Source organism: Ovis aries, chromosome 2 (genome assembly GCF_016772045.2).
Source record: "Ovis aries strain OAR_USU_Benz2616 breed Rambouillet chromosome 2, ARS-UI_Ramb_v3.0, whole genome shotgun sequence".
Lineage (NCBI taxonomy): Eukaryota > Metazoa > Chordata > Mammalia > Artiodactyla > Bovidae > Ovis > Ovis aries.
In genome coordinates, this window is record NC_056055.1 from 13,536,514 (window position 1) to 13,553,440 (window position 16,927).

Below are 16,927 nucleotides of genomic sequence, written 5' to 3' on the forward strand. Positions count from 1 at the left end.
ACAGATCAGAATTAAGGTAATACATGCAGGTTTTTGTAGATTGTAAAGTGCTACACAAATGCCAAAGATCGTTTTTATTATTCCAGAGTTCGAGTTCTTAATAAGCAACCAAACACCCTAAAAAGCCAGCGTAGGTTGGATTGGCAGCTTGTGAGTGTGCCAAGTCTCTTCAGTTGTGCCTGACTCTTTGTGACCCTATGGACTGTAGCTCGCCATGTTCCTCTGTCCATGAGATTCTCCAGGAAAGGATACTGGAGTGGGTTACCATGCCTTCCTCCAAGGGATCTTCCCGAACCAAGGGTTGAACCTGAGTCTCTTACATCTCCTGCACTGGCAGGTGGGTTCTTGACCACGAGCGCCACCTCAACACATATGGCCTGAGAACCTCTCTGATGGCTTTTGCTCAAGACAATCTCTGAAACATTCAGTTATCTTCACCTGAGCCCAAGGAAGACCCTCTTCTTGTGACATGCAGACATAACAACATCCTCCCCCAAAAACTGGTTTGCACTGAGACACTGCAGCTTCTTCCCCGAGAGAACCGGTTACTCACTTGGTTAGAGCTTCCAGCAGGTATTTCCATGCACTGGAAGACTCTCAAAAGGATGTGGCCTCGTGGGTTGTCTCAGCCTTTCCCGATGCTACTGAATCAGTCTTTTCCCTCATCCGCTCACACAGGGGCTGCCGGAACCACCCACACAGCGAGCTCATGGGAGGAGCTCAAGAAGCTGCCACCGTCCTGGGGGGTGCATTTCTGGGCAGTGGTCAATAAACAAGCTCCCAGGCCCTGCAATTTGGGTTCTGATCCTGGCTCTTTAAAACATGGATAATCTAGACGTTCTTCCCCCATCAGCTCATCAGGATTAAATGACATCTTCTGTGTTAAAAATGCACTTGAGTCTTATTACTGAGTTGGTGCCTTTGGCTACTGACTTAACTTCACGTGGTTGGCTTTCCCTTTCTTCTACTAACTGTTCCAAATAAATCATAAATTAACAACAAACAAGTAAATACATTCCTTCTGCTCATGGGGAAGTATTTGCATGATTTTATATTATACCAAATCTCCACGACCCGCTCAAATCTCTGAGAAAGTGTTCTACAGCTCCTTGGTTTACCTGCTCCACCTGTGTGCTTATTTATATAAGTACTCCTTCCACTGGCTAGAAATTGTTTATGTTAAACCATTAACTTGAGGTTAAGAAAAGAAGCATGACACACAGGGCCTTGCTGAATAGAAAATGGTCAATAAATGGCAATTGTATCATTATTCCCTGGAATAACAACCCACATTCATTCTGCCTCAGAATTATTTTGCTTTCTCCTAAAATTCCAGCTTCAGGAACATCCCTACTGCTGAGAGCCTGGGAGCAGAGACACCTGTCAAGATTTGCTCCGCTTTTGGCAGGAAATAGGACGAGATTCATCTTTTCTCATTGATTAGTCTCTGGACTCAACTGGAAGATTCAATTAAAGCACTATCGTTTCTGAGTATTTCATTCCCTGGAGGTGGCAGGGGGAATCCCATCAATGATCATGTGACATAGGTTTCAGAACTTAAGTGTGCAAAGGGTAAAGTCTTCCCTTTGATGACTGAAACAGGGACACTGACTTTTTGGCATTGTGACTTTTTTCCCAAGAGGCGACACTTTGTAAATACCTGCTGAATGGCTGAATCCTCCAGTCATATCTCTGCACCTGGGTCTGAGCAGCCGGTGGAATTGATGCTGGGCTGAGCCCTGGCCTTCAGTTGAGTAAAGAGGAGGATACAGGTCGTTCAGACTATGTTTCAGAGATGTTGCCTCTTGCCCTCACAGGACGAGGCAGCAGGGTAGACAGGAATGGATGCCTCTGGCTGAAGATCATCAGCTGGCCCCTGCATGCCAGGCCCTTCGCCTGCACCATATCTAAACCTTACAGCCAGTCCCTGGAGCAGAACCCATGAGCCTTCTTTATAGATGAAAGGACCAAGGTATAGACTGAAGAGTGTTCAAGAATCTACACACGAGACTCTCCTCTTGGAGAGGTGCCCAAGTTGGTGAAGAGATAGAGTCATTGCTCTTCCTCCTTCAAATCTCCAGAGAGACTTCAGGAGGACTAGGCTCTGGGAGCAGGCTCATGAGCTCCTGAGGGTCCCCTGAGAACCTAGGAAGGTGGCATGCAGACTCAGGGTTTGCAAACTTTGGAGAGTATGCATTAGGTCAAAGCAGGGTACAGAACAGCTGACATGGTCAGAAGTGCCTCCACCCCTTCTCTCAGTTCCCTCTCTCTCTCACACATACACAGAGTTAATTTGCTGTTAGAAAATCTGCACTAAGATATGTTCATTGAGGCAGAATCATTCATGAGAATTATTAACAGTTTCCCAAGTACAGGACAGACTCAACTCCACAACTGCACGGGTGTAAGAATCCCAGAAGGCTGGCTAGACCCTTCTCAAAAATCCATTTAGCCTCTGCTGGGAATGACCCAGCCTCACGTGGAAAAGGGTGGCCCAAGTGTGAGCTGCTACTGGCTCCCTGTTTGGAAAGCGAGCCCTTTCATGAGGCCCAGCTGTTCCTCAGGCATCCAGACAAGCTGGTCCTGCAAAGGCAGAAAATGTGACAACTGTTGGGAGCCTTCAGCGGCCACTGATGAGAGCAATGGAATGCTCTCTGGAGCAGCCACTACATGGACAGTTAAAGCAGCCTATTATTCAGTTTATATAAAACATCCACCAGCTACATGGCACCAAGAACTGAATATCTCCATTCTTACCCAGTTCATGACATACTGGCCACACTGCCTGGCCACGAACTCTAGAAAACAAACAACTTCACTAACCATCAAAATACACATACTCAGAGGGAAAGGGGAAAAAAGGTGGGGCGGGAGGGGGGGGGGGAGTCTTCCTGAGCTCTGAACACCAAGTTCAAAGATTGCCCAACAGACGAAAAAAGCTATAGCATTCAACAATGCCAACAAACGTCTTTCTCGCTTCAGCTGTGAAGTCTCCAAGACATTTAAGATTTGAAGACTTTGATAAAGAGGGTCTCAGAGCCACAGAGACCACATCAAATGCTTCTTTAAAAAGAAAAAGAAGAGCCTGTGTGCATTTCCCAGTGAAGAATCCGTCCAAAGGATTTTGAAAACATTTTCATATACTTTGCTTCCAAAACATTACACACTGTTTCTCCAACAAATTCATATGTGTTTCCAGGGAACTCCTGGACAAAAAAAAAATTTTTTTTTTACTTAGGTAGAAGAATGTCTGGAGATTCTTTTATGCCAATATGTTAACATAGCTTCTCTTTTAATTGCTATTATTTCATAGAGCAGTAGTAATCATTCCTTCATCTGCAAAAGAAATATATAATCCAGCTGTGGTGGCTCTAGTAAAAATACCACATCTGTGGATCATTGGCAGCACTGGGGCAGGACCACTCAAATGTAGGCAGCCTTGGAGAGCTCTCTTATACTCAAGATGTGCATGGGTACACTTTTCTGAGAGTGCACATAAACTCTGCCCAAACTGGCTGTTCCTTTGTATGCTGAAAATAGGTGAGGAACCACACATAAGAAGGAGGCTCTCTTGGAATATTATTCCCAGGACCCAGTTGTTCCAAGAAGTCCCCAGACCTTCCTCTCACCCAAGGTGGTGGCTCTGTGCCAGTGCCCTTGTCAATTTCAAACAGAACAGGGAAAATGAATACTCTCGGTTTCAGGGAGGAGGTTCTACCGCGCGGCTGGCAGCTGAGTGGACTGCTGGTTTTTCACTTAGCAGACCAACAGCTTCTGCAGAGAGCGTGGAAGTCACGGTTTTTGGTGACCGTTCCCGCCTTCTCCAGCATCTGAAGTCAGAGTATTAGTGAGCACAGGGTGGTAATATTCTAGGAATTGTCCCCCCCTCCCGCCCCATGATTCTCTTTCGTCTTTCCCCAAAGCCCAGTAGCAAGCATCTTATTTCTAAGCCAATCTTCCACATTCAAATCCCCAGCCCAAAGCGCGCCCTGGGGCTTTCCATCTACAGACTATAAAATAAAACGCAGCGTAGCTGAGCCTTGATAGAGTTTTATCCCCAAAACACATGTCCTGTGGCTACTGTGCTGGAATGTCGACGGCCCCGCAGTGCTCGGGGTCCTTTCCCATCCCAGACAATAGAGCACGAAAATAAAACGAAAGTGGACTTACTGCTATGGCTTGCAGCCTCTCCTTGTGCAGTTCCGCCTCTGCCATCCTGGAGAAGGGCACACAGCGAGGGAAGAAGGAAGAAAAACAAAACACACGCTGTAGTCACCCGAGGAGATTGACGGGCACCCCGGGGGGGAGCTTTGCTAGAACCCCAGGGAAAGCCTACGGGGATCTGCTCCGGGGGTGGCGGGCAGAGCTGTGCGCGCGGCTGGCTCGCCCGGCTCAGCGACTGGCCCCCGCCCGGCCCGCCGCCTGGCTGCGCCCCAGCGCTGCCGCTCCCTGCATCTCCCGGCTGCCGGCCGCGCCAGTCGGGGACGTGGGCCGCGGGCAGCCGCCGGGAGGGCGCGCTCGCCCCGCGCTCGTTCTCCGCCCTGACGTCTCCGCGCCTCGCTCCGCCCCTGGGGTGTGGGGGGACCCGCGGCCACGGGCCCCGGGCGGCTCTAGGCGGGCGGGAGCCACCCAGGCTGTAGCCACAGGGAGCGGGGACTCCCCCAGGAGCGGCCAGGCACCACGCGTGCGGGTGGGCACCCGGGGCGCACGGGAGCCGCTAGGGCGCAGGGTTCGTGCGCCCAGGTGGACACGTGCTCACTGGGGACCTGCAGAAGCCAGCCCAAGGGCCTCAGGTAGAAAGCCGGGCCCCAGCACGTCCTGCCTTCTGACTCGTGCCAAAAGCCTGAACTCGACATGGGGACATTTCTCACTGGGAAGGGCTGCCTTGCCCACATGCCTTAGATGGCAGGATCCACAGCGGTCAAGTTGGCCAAGGACAGCGTACAGCTGAACATAGGCCATCCCTCTTTGGGGTCAAATGTGGGTTAGAAAGACAACCAAGGGTTAGTAGGTGCAAATTTTGTAGTTACAGGTGCTTCCTTGGCCTGGTTTGACCACTTAATAGCTGTAAAGCCTTGGGCAAGTCACTTAACCACTCTGAACCTCTGTTTCCTCATCTGAAAAGGGAAGTGCTGAATGAGATAAAGTATATAAAGGTGCTTTGTAAAGGGCAATCTGTTCTTAACATTATCCTGCAATGTTCTGGGCTGAAACACGGAGAATTGTAACTGAAAGGAAGAGCAGGATCTGGTCACTAAAATATTTTACTTCTTCTTTACTAAAACGGGAGCCCTGGGTTCAACCCCTGGATTGGGAAGATCCCCTGGAGAAGGCAATGGCTACCCACTCCAGTATTCTGGTCTGGAGAATTCCATGGACGGTATAGTCCACCGGGTCCCAAAGAGTCGGACATAGCTGAGCAACTTTCATTTTCAGTTTACTGAAACAGGAGACAGTACTAAAGTGCATCCTTTATGCCAGGCCCTGGGCTGGATATGAGAGATGGAGAAGCTCCAGTCTAAAAGGAAATAAAAGGTAAAAACAAACAAAATACCTCTTACCATCCAGGAGGAGGCTGCTAGAATTTCCAACATTCAAAAGCAAACTTTTCTCCATAAAATGAAATAAATATGAAGAGGGTAGGGTGGGGGAGAAACCAATGTGACCTATTCAGGTGCTTGATCCGATAAATGCAAGACTTCAGGAATTTTTAAAAGTATGCACATCAAATTTCTCTAAATGACCTCTTTCCTGGGAAAATTCTTACAATTTCTACTAAATCACCTTTTCAACGTTCAGGGAGGTTTCACCTGTCACTTGAAGAGCAATTACTACTCTGCCCAAAGACTGAAGCAGTTTAACTAACTGATTGATTGTTTTCCCTTTCTTTTCATAACAGGCATCGGTGGAGCTGTTTGGGTCATAAATCCAAGCCAACACCAGATTTGACATCCCTCTCCAGTATATCCAGAATATATATATTCTTCTTTCTGGCTAAGACCCATCACTTTCTTCAAACGGTGCATTTTCTCTTTACTTCCAGCGCCAGCTCTAGAGTACAAGTCTTTTGAGGGTGTTTGCTCACAGATAAACAAAGCTGTTATTACTTCAGCAGAGTGACTGTGTACCCAGCTAGAGCAGAGAATAACAAGATGAGCAAAGTGAGACCAGAGAGGTTGAAGGACTCAGTCAGAGTCACGGAGCTGGGATTTTAGCTCAGCTCAGACCCTCCAGAGCCCACATTCATAACCACCAGGCTCAGCCAGTCATATGAAGGGGAGGCAAGCCTCAGTGGTGAATAAGTGGTCCTTTCCCCTCCAGTGATACAGATATTAAAGAATTCGAAGAACACAACGATGTGAATGGACCTAATGTCACTGAACCGTACTCTTAAATGATCAGCTTTATGTTATGTATATTTTGCTATGATAAATTTTTTTAAAGGCATGACGGAAGGTGAGATCCTAAGCCCCCAAAGGGTTTAGGCACCTTTGGGAAGTGACCAGTTTGAAAGCTTTGCATCTCAAGGTAGAAGAATCGGGATTGGGAGCATGCATCTGGCTGTCATCTGCGTTGTGGTTCTAGCTCAAGAGATGTGAATGGCCAGAGTGAGAAACAGAACAAACACAAGAAGAGAAAGCCCAGCAAAGGAGGCTGAGGAAGTGTCATCTGAGAATGAGAAGCAAAAATCAAGATGGATGTTTCCACGAAAAATCACAATGGGGAAAAAAGGTTTCTCGACAGGGTCAGACGGTTTGGGGAGGTTTAAAAAAAAAATGATGCAGACTAAGAAGAGCCTTGGGCAGCCAGGAAACCATGGGTGACATGGAAAGAGCTGTGTATGTGTACAGGGTGAGCCTGTAAGCAGCGACAGAGAGTTGAGAATGAATGAGAGGTGGGAAAGGAGCATCCTTGAGTACAAAATACTCCTTGAAGATCTTTGGATATGGAAGATGAGGGTGTTGAGGAGAACTGGAGGTGGTCTATGGGAAGCAAAGGCAAGTTAGAGGTTGTCAGATGAGGTGAGACTTGAATGTTTCAGAATCAAAGGGAATTAGGCATCAGGGAAGTGAGACCAAAGACATAGTCAAAAGGGGAGATAAGTGTTCGGTCTCAGATTAGATCAGAGGACATTCAAACAAGCCCTGGTGGCCAGGTTAGCCTTGGAAAGAAGGGAAAATGAAAGAGGACAAAAGATGGAGTGAATAAAGGTGAAGACATTTTAGTTGAAGGAGAGAGAAGCTGAGTGAGCATATATCGGAAGCCTAGTTTCCTCAGCTGATGGAAGTGTCTTTGGTTGAGATAGGTGGGAGAAATAGAAATGGTTTATAAAAGAAACTGTGAGATATGGGGGAAATTAAGACATGATTCTTGATCAGAAGTATGCATCAGAATCTCCTGGGTCACATTTCTCTGGATACATGTATAGAATTAAATATCTATGGGGTGAGGTAGGGGTTAGGGATGAATCATTGTACTAATTGGGTTTACTAGGAATAGATAGAAGACTCTTTGACCAATTGTGTTTACTTCCTCAGTGGCTTTCAACTGCCTGGGACCGAAGATATGCAGCGGTCATGTTCCCTAAGTGTTGAGGACTGTCAAAGTAGCTATGGCAAAAAGTCAAAGGGGAGAAGAAATTCAGAATGCTCGACCCTGGGGACATGTCCAGGTGGAAATGTAGCAGACTCTTCCTTATTTTTTGGCTGCCCAATTTGTGAAGCCCTTTCCATCTTTAGGGGAATTCCCATATCACAAGCCATAGAGAGAGTCAGAGCCAATTCCCAACATAGAAGCTGGGACATGCCTTGCTTCCCAGGTCCCTGGAAGTTATGACATGGCATGCAATCCAGGTTGTGAGGTATGTGCACTGGCCAAGGGCCTTGAAGACACAGCATTAGAGAATTCTCTCAGGCTTCTGCTCATCTTTGGTCCTGCCCATTGCTCAAGCCTCTTCTCATCTTCCCAGCTATTCTTCTAACTACGTGATAAATGCACTTTCTCTGCTCCTAGCAAGTCAAATCAGTTTCTGTTGCTTGTGACTAAGAACTCTAAGTGGAACAGGAAGACACGTGAAGAGTAGAGGGAAAACATTTTCTCCTCTTCCAGCACGTCTCCCCTCAAATCTCTAAATTTTAGCATTTTAAAATCATCAAACCCATTATCAACACAGACATTTATAACCCAAGTTGTACCACTTCTTTCATAAACTTCTATTGTGTAGTCATTCTATACTAGACATGAGGCAATGGCTTTGGTATTACAAAGAATTCCTAGTTTAGTGCTAATATGGGTGACTTTTTGCCCTCCACACATTTGAAATCTCAAAAGATCTACTACAATGGGTGCATAATGGGTGTAACAAATCACTAGTTCTTGCTGGGACATTAAGCCACATCGCATAAGCACTACCCCTATTGTTTAATGGTTTTTCTGATAGATGCTGTATTGCAAAGCATTGTATGGAGAGAACACAGAATGCTCAATTTGCAAAATAGATGCTTTGGTAATAAAAACTGCAGAATCTATTTTAGGGCATGAGTCCTTTGGGAACCACAGACGATCACAGCCTATTCTCTGTGGGGAAAACAGGAGTTCTGAAAACTGAGAGGGAAATGACTCGCCAAGACCCACTGAATGAGTTAAAGTTTTGCTGAACAGAAGCTAAGAGTGTGAAACTTCGGAGTAACCTGAAGCTTTCCTTTGACAAAAGTAATTTTCAAAGGAATGCCAGGTGGTCCAAACTGCTTGTATTTGTATCAGCTATCTTTTGCCTAAGATCTGTGAGAATACATGGTCATTCAAAACATATGGCTGCACAGAATCAAAAGGCGGGGAATGGTGCTGAGAGCCCTTTTGGCTCCTGTGGTTGTGAACAATTTGGGGAAGTTGATGGGATTTCAAGTATGTGATGTTTTTCTCAATGGGATTCAAATGACAGATCCATAGAGAGAGTCCCCATCGTGCAAGAAAGAGAAAGAAGTTAGAAAACAGAGCTCCAGTGTGGGAAATAAACTAGGCTGGATGTCACTTAAAGCATAGACTGTCGAAGCTCTCTACATAGAAGAATCACAATGAGCACCTGGAAATCCATCCAGAAATGAACAGTAGAACTTCCGTTTGATGGCTTCCTTTTCTCCGGGCTAGCCTTGGCAACTGTTGTTCAGTCACTAAGTCATGTCCAGCTCTTTGCGACCCCATGAACAGCAGCATGAGCCTTGGCAACGTCAGCTGATCAACACTGTGAATTTCTGGAAGAAACCAGGGGCTATAAGGAGAGCATAGAGGAACAAGATCTGGACGGTTAGGGGTCATCCCACCTTCACCTTGCTGGGACATTCAGATGTTGATAAACATTTTGAAAAGTGGGATTAGGAGGTGGGTATGACACAGAGAAAAGGGATGAGCTATAAAGACAAGTTAGAATCCCAGTACTTGGACTGACCAGTGGCACAAATTGAATTCCCTTAGCTCAATATCCTCATCTGTAATGGAAGATAACAACTCTAACCTCATAGGGATATTGCAGGGAATCAAGATAGATTGAAAATTCACAAGACTGACCACAGTTGGTGCTCCAGTGATGGCAGGTCCTAATTATTCAACCCAATTGCCACTTCATTAACGCCGTCACAGACCACATCAAGTAAGTGACTTGATTGTATCTACCCTTTTATGTTAGCTTGGTTTGTTTTTGTTTTTACAAAGAAAAGGGGTGAACTATCAATAGTCTTTAAGTCCCCCACATAAATAGGTACTTCTCTTTCACCTTTTAAGAGGAAGGATTCTGCTCTGTGTCATTTATTGCCTAGAAATTTCATTACCAGGCTCTCCGTTAACAATTCATAGACACCTACAGCCTGATCTTTTGGAGTGAATCAATTTAATAATTATAAATAAGAAGGAATGACAAGGGAATACTTAAGAGGACACGGATTAAGTCCAAGGAAAAGATGGAAAGAAAAGCTTAGGGAGCGGAGTGTTTAGGAAGAAAGCTACATGCCCACATAATAAAGGTGCTCCTTGGTGGAAATGATTCAAGGTTTAGGAGTGAATTAGCTACAAAGGGGAAAACTCTTTGGGAAGGCCCATCTGGCTGTCTGATGCCAGTGGACACAATCAGATCACGGGCTTCTCAGAGAGCTTAGGGGCCAGTCTAGTTTGCCCTAGAACAATGAGCATGAAGTGCCCCGTCAGCTTCGAATCCTGTTTTGCACTGTTGGCCATCGACACTTTCATTGTTAACCGTGATGTGATCACACCGTACTCATCCGGCAAGTCAGCACTGCTGACAAGAGAGAGATTTTCTGGGGGGTTGTCTGTGCAGGGACAGCGACCTATCAGTTAAATCCTGTGTGCCCTCCTGTTTGGGGAATGAATAATGAAATTGGGAAAGCCGAGCTTCAGCTCCTACCACTTATGTATGCTGAGCCCCTCTGATGCCCTTTGGAATGTCCAGCGATTCAATCCTGCATGCCGCCTGCCCCCTGCCGTTGCCCACCTTCCATACACTGGCAAAATGGGTTCAGCTTGCGTTTGGCCCCCTTAGAGCTGTTCTCACCAAGAGGTAATAGCCAGAAAGTCTCAAAAACTGCTCCTTCCTGAGGGCATGGAGAAGAGGGAACCCTCCTACCCTGCATGTGGCAATGTCAATTTGCGTAGCCACTATGGAAAACAGTATGGAGGTTCCTTAAAAAATAAAAACTAAAATTAAAGTTACTATATGATCCGGCAATCCCACTCCTGGGCATATATCTGGCGAAAACTCTAATTTGAAGAGATACACGCCTTCCTCAATGTTCATAGTAGCATTATTCACAATAGCCAAGATATCGAAACAACCTAAGATATACTTTGACAGATGAATGGATAAAGACGTGGCACATATATATATATACACACACACAGATACACACATCTACATACAGCAGAATGTTGTTGTTGTATGGACGGAGGAGCCTGGTGGGCTGCAGTCCATGGGGTTGCTAAGAGTCGGACATGATTGAGCCATTTCACTTTCACTTTTCACTTTCATGCATTGGAAAAGGAAATGGCAACCCACTCCAGTGTTCTTGCCTGGAGAATCCCAGGGACGGTGGAGCCTGATGGGCTGCCATCTATGGGGTCGCACAGAGTTGGACACAACTGAAGCGACTTAGCAGCAGCAGCAGCAGTTGCTAAGTCATGTCTGACTCTTTTGTGACCCCATGGACTGTAGCCTGCCAGGTTCCTCTGTCCATGGGATTTCCCAGGCAAGATTACTGGAGTGGGTTGCCATTTCCTTCTCCAGGGGATCTTCCCAATCCAGAGACTGAACTCACATCTCCTGCATTAGAAGGCATATGCTTTACCCCTGAACCACCTGGGAAGCCCACAATGGAAAATTACTCAGCCATAAAAAAGAATGAAATAATGTCATTTGTAGCAACATGGATGGACCTAGAGATTATCATACTAAGTGAAGGAAGTCAGAGGAAGAAAAATATCAAATATCATATATCACTAATATGTGGAATCAAAAAAATGATAGAAATGAATATATTTATGAAACAGAAACAGACTCACGAAGAAAAAATTTATAATTACCAAAGGGGAAAAGAGGGGGGATACATTAGGAGTTTGGGATTAGCAGATACAAACTACTATATATAAAGTAGATTAACAACAAGGTCCTACTGTATAGGACCTTGTACAGGAAACTTTAAGATATTCAATATCATTCAATAACCTATAATGTAAAATAATCTGAAAAAGTACATTTATATGCATGCATGTACATGTGCATACATATAACTGAATCACTCCAGAAATTTACACAGCATTGTAAATCAACTATACTTCAACAACAACAAAAAACTGCTCCTTACCCAGTATAATCCTTCCAGCTGGGGCATCATGGACAGACAGCCTTTCCTCAGAACAGCTCAAGGTAGAACTGGAAGAGCACCCAGACAAAATCTCAACACTAGGTCCTAATCCTAACTCCGCCACTTACTGTGTGACCTCAGAAGAGTCACTTAACTGCTCTGAGCTGAAGTTTTCTATTTGTACACTGGGTAAGAGATAGCTAACTACCACACAAGGTTCTTATAGGGATGAAAGGAACTTATGAATGAGAACATGCCTTAAGAACTAGAAATGCTCTCAGAGGGGCAAGGACAACAGTCAAAGCGATGCCTTGGAAGCCAGGAACTCAGAGAGGTAAGGACTGGTCAGTGGGGTGGCGGCAGGTGGGGCGAGGCGATGTCTTTAAGACTGGAACATTCTCTAGCAGCCACAGGCTCGGCCACCAGGAGAGAAGACTCGGCTAATAGATAAGACAAAAGAAGCTTCCAAGTGTCTGATGAGTTTCTACGACCATCAAATCAGTAAATGAAAATGTCCAATGCAACCCAAGGCTCTCTTTGACTCCTTAATGTTCCTCAATCACTCAAGTGAGTTCTGCTTTATCCAGTCAAATGGTTCACATCCTGATCTACATATTTAATTAGCTTTTCGGAATGCAGAGAATACGACACAGGGTCTGAGCATGTGGTAGAAGCAGCAGAAAGAAGGAACCAGGAATACTTGAATCTTTTCTGCCATCTGTGTGTGTGTCAAACTTAGATTGGAAAGCTACCTGGTCCGTGTTTACATGACTGTGCCCTCCTCTCTCATTCATTCAGAGCTAAATTTATCCCACAAGAGGGAATGGCATACTTGGGGAGGTGGGGGTGGAAAAAGAGTTGATGCAGAGGCGTCTGCTTGACTGGGAGCCAGGAGCTCTGGGGGTGGGGAGAGCCCCTCAGGGAGGCTCCGAGGATGGAGCCTGTGCTGACTTGACAAAGGAACGTGTGTTATGTTCTGCTGAGGAGGGAGTGAGCACGAACAAGACTGCAGATCCTGCGTCAGAGAAAGCAGTTCCCTGAGCTGCCCTGGGCTCAGGCCTTTGGGAAATGGACACTCAGCCACTTTCCAGGCTTCTCCCCAGTGAGAGCCGTGTCTGTCCCCTGGGGAAAAGCAGCTGGCAGAGCCACGTCCAAGGCACAGCTGAGCCTGCATTCTCTGCTGATGTTACTCCCATCGTTTTGTCTCCGGGGACAGCCTTCTTAGGCTGGGCGTGGAGGATGGAGAGGCTGCTGCCTTCTAGGGTCTGAGCTGGATTCAGTGCTGTGCACCCACATTTGGGTGTCAGACTGTTGATGCTAGTGCTAGGATCCAGGCGTCTCCTGTCTGTCCTTTACGATTCCCCCTCTTCCCACTCAGTTCCTCTCTTTCCATCTCTAGCTCCTCACTTTCCACCTCTAGCTCCTAAGTCAAGCCCTAGGGAAGCCATCTGTTGCCAGTGGACAAGCCATGGAGATTGAGATGGCGTTTCCTGTGGCTGGAGAGCTCTCTGCTGGGATGGACGACCTCCCTCTGTAGACGGGCAGTCTGTTTCCAGCGGGAGCTCGGTCCCCTTTTGGCGTGGAACTCCTCTTTGCTGGAATGGGGGAGGAGAGGCTCCTAGGGTTCGGGATGGTTCTCCTTTGTTTCAGGCTCAGAAGTCGCCGTACATCTTTGTCAGAGCTTTACCCTGTTTCTAGCCTCCAGTCCCCCTACTCCTCCCCGGAGAACTTGACACCTTCTTCATCTGTTTGTCCCATTCCAAATTTGGCACTTTCTCATACCATGAGCTATGCCTGGAATGCAGACTCCCCCTCCCTCTTCTAACTTCCCAAGTCCCCTCTTGTTAACTCCACAGCGGTCCAGAAATCCCACCCTCTCAGGGCAAGCATGGTGGTCCCTTTGGGAAGGAAAAGTGGTTATCCCTCCCAATTCCTAACAGAGTGTGTGACTAGCAAATTATTTACTTGACTTGTCCCTCTCTCGGTTAACTCTAAAAATGATAAATCAGAGTCCTGAAGGAAAGCTCGGATTCATCAGCATCCTACAAGCTACTACGAAGGTTGTTTGCATGTAACAAAGCTACTAGGTTGGCAGGAAGCATGGATTGGACCAACTGGACCTTACATCTCAATTCTACCACTTAATGACCTTGAGAAATGTACTTGACTTCTCTGAGCTTAAGTTACTCTTACTCTGTCTGTAAAATGGGAAAGACATTCCTATCCATCTTACAAGATTATCATAAAATCAAGTGATTATAATCCAGTGATGCCATGTGCATGCATGCTAAGTTGCTTCAGTCCTGTCCGACTCTTTGCGACCCCATGGACTGTAGCCCGCCAGGCTCCTCTGTCCATGTGATTCTCCAGGCAAGAATACTGGAGTGGGTAGCCATGCCCTCCTCCTGGGGATCTTCCTGACCCAGGGATCGAACCTGCAGCTCCTGCATTGAAAGTGGATATCTTACCGCTGAGCCACCTGGAAAGCCCACATGATGTTATGTATTCATCATGTAATGTACCTCCTGACATATTGAAGGTGGTCATGAGTACTGTTTCAAAATCATGAACCTAATCTTATTTATTCATCCATCTGTGTCACTCTGGATGTGTTTTTACCTAGATATGCTTGTATCCAAGCAAAGATTCTAAGTCACTTGTTCAGCCCATCACAGGGTGCTATATTCATGCCCTAGCTCCCAAATTCAAATGTTGAAACCCAAATCTCCAATGTGATGGAGATGCAGCCTTTGGAAGATAATTAGGTCATGGGAATGGAGCCCTCGTGATGGGATTAAAGAAGAGACAGTAGAGAGCTTGCTTTTCTCTCTCATCCCACCATATGAGGACACAGGAAGCAGATGGCCATCTCAAACCAGGAAGAGGGCCCTCAAGAGGAACCCAATATCTCAGTACCCTGATCTTGGACCTTTCTTCCTCCAGAACTGGAAGAAATAACATTTGTTGTTTAAGCCACAAATTTGTATAATTTTTCACAGCAGCCGAAGCTAAGACCCCAGGTATGGCCGATTCGGCCCTCAGTCTAGACCAGCACTGACTCATGAAAGCTCCGGAGTCATGCTTCTTGCCTCTAGAGTTGGCTCTCCAAGGTCTTTTGATGCTGTGCAAACCTTTTTGGAACGTTTTGGCTTTGCCAAATTCTGCACCTATCATGAGGGACTGAAGGAGACAAAAGTGCAATGTGTCCTAGGGGGTGATTTATGCTGCCATCTAGAAAGTGATTCTAAGCTTCTCAGGAGGGCAGATCAGAGTCCTTTTGAGGATCTGGTAAGAACTGTGGATTTAAAGGCAATGAACACACCTACAACATTTTGTATATAATCTCTGAGCTTTCAGGAACCCCTTAAATTCTTCCATGGACACTCTTAGAAGATCCATGGACCTCTGGTTAAAAAACAAAACCGAAAAAAGAGTCTCTGGAACCGAGAATATCGGGGAGAGGCAAGAAAGAGATGAGAGAGAGTGGCTTTATGAGGCAGGAAGTTCAACATGGTTATTAATGCAAGAGACTGGAAGTCTGGGTCCCTCCTGCTCGGCCCTGTCACCACCACCTCTCCCCTCCCCTGCCCTCACCAATGGCTGTTCAGACCACCTGTTCCCCACACTGAGAGCTGCCCTGCCTTAATTCCCTTCCACAGTTTCTGCAGAGAAAAGGCACAGGCACCAGTGAGGCCCCACGTGGGCATGAGCTACCTCCACAATGTTTCTCCCAGCTCAAGGCTTCCTCTGACCAATGTGTATACAGCCTTTAGTCCTTCTAGAGTGGCCACATGATGTGAAGAGCCAGCTCACTCACTGGAAAAGACCCTGATGCTGGAAAAGATCGACGGTAGGAGGAGAAGGGGGCAACAGAGGACGAGATGGTGGGATGGCATCATCAACCCAATGGACATGAGTTCGAACAAACTCTGGGAGATAGTGAAGGACAGGAAGGCCTGGCGTGCTGCAGTCCCTGGGGTTGCAAAGAGTCAGACACAACTGAGCCACTGAACAACTAGAGTGACCTTCACAGGTCTCCCCCAGAAGGGGCTTGTCTTGCATCTGTGTATGGGTAAGCATCTTATCAATCCCTTCTTGCCTCCGACAATCATGTTGAAACTGTTTTCTAGTCTAGGTGGAAACCATAAAAAAAAGAAAACAGGTATCAGTTTGAACAAACTAATAAAATGGTTTGTCCGTATCATCTTCAAACGGTTAGGCTCTATCCTGTCAGGCATCTTATGAAAAACCTCCAGTATTCAAAATTCACTTTCCAAAGGCCTGCCCCACTTTCCCGCTTCCACCACTGCTGGCTGAAGTCATCTGACTTCCATTTTGGAACTTCCCACAAGAATTCAAGCTTGGTCCAAAACCTCTCCAGCCTCCAAGGAAAACAGACCATTGCTGAATTAAAGACACTGTTAGGTCAGTTGGAGCCAAAATAAATGGAGCCAGCTTTTCCTTAATGAGGGGGAAGCAGCCTTTCCAGGGTGGTGACCTAATCAGGCAAGGGACAAATGGGTGTCAGGTTTCAAACTCCAGCCCCTTGGAAAGCCAGGCAAATGATATTTTCTTTCAAGAGGAACTTCAACAGGCTTGGAGGCAGCCTGGAGATTTCACACTTACCCTCTGAGCAAGTGAAGCCCTAAATTTGATAATCCTATTATTTAAAAAACATTGTAACAGCCCTTGTCTATAGAGGAAACATTTATTTGGTAAGAATATGACCACTGATGAGAAAAAAATGGGCAAAGATACTCTTTTGCTGTTTTACCACTATCTATTAAGGGAGGGGTACAAACTAGTATTTTCCCAAGTAATAATAAAGCAGGAACAGATTGAGTTAAGCAAAAAGCTGAAAGTTTCCAAGTTTATTTCTAAATTAAATGAAGGTCTAAGGAGTATTGGAGAGAACAGTTTGAATTTGAATGTAAAAGATTTTTTGTTTTTGTTTTTTGTTTGTTTTTGTTTTTTTTATCTTTTATAAGCACTAATGTGATACTTTGTCCCTGAATCCCTTCTATTAGTAAGTGCTTCGGAAACATTAACAAGTGTAATCC

At 46.0% G+C, this 16,927-nt stretch overlaps 1 protein-coding gene across 5 annotated transcripts in view; it reads right to left on the minus strand.

Annotated features, from left to right (window-relative positions):
- PALM2AKAP2 (PALM2 and AKAP2 fusion) overlaps positions 1 to 16,927 on the minus strand; it is a 515,750-nt gene that overhangs the window by 367,944 nt on the left and 130,879 nt on the right. For all 5 annotated transcript variants that reach the window (XM_027964123.2, XM_027964120.2, XM_027964122.2 and 2 more), the window contains exon 2: positions 4,171 to 4,216. In XM_027964123.2, coding sequence (XP_027819924.1) covers positions 4,171 to 4,216 — 46 coding nt within the window. The remainder of the gene's footprint in view (positions 1 to 4,170; positions 4,217 to 16,927) is intronic.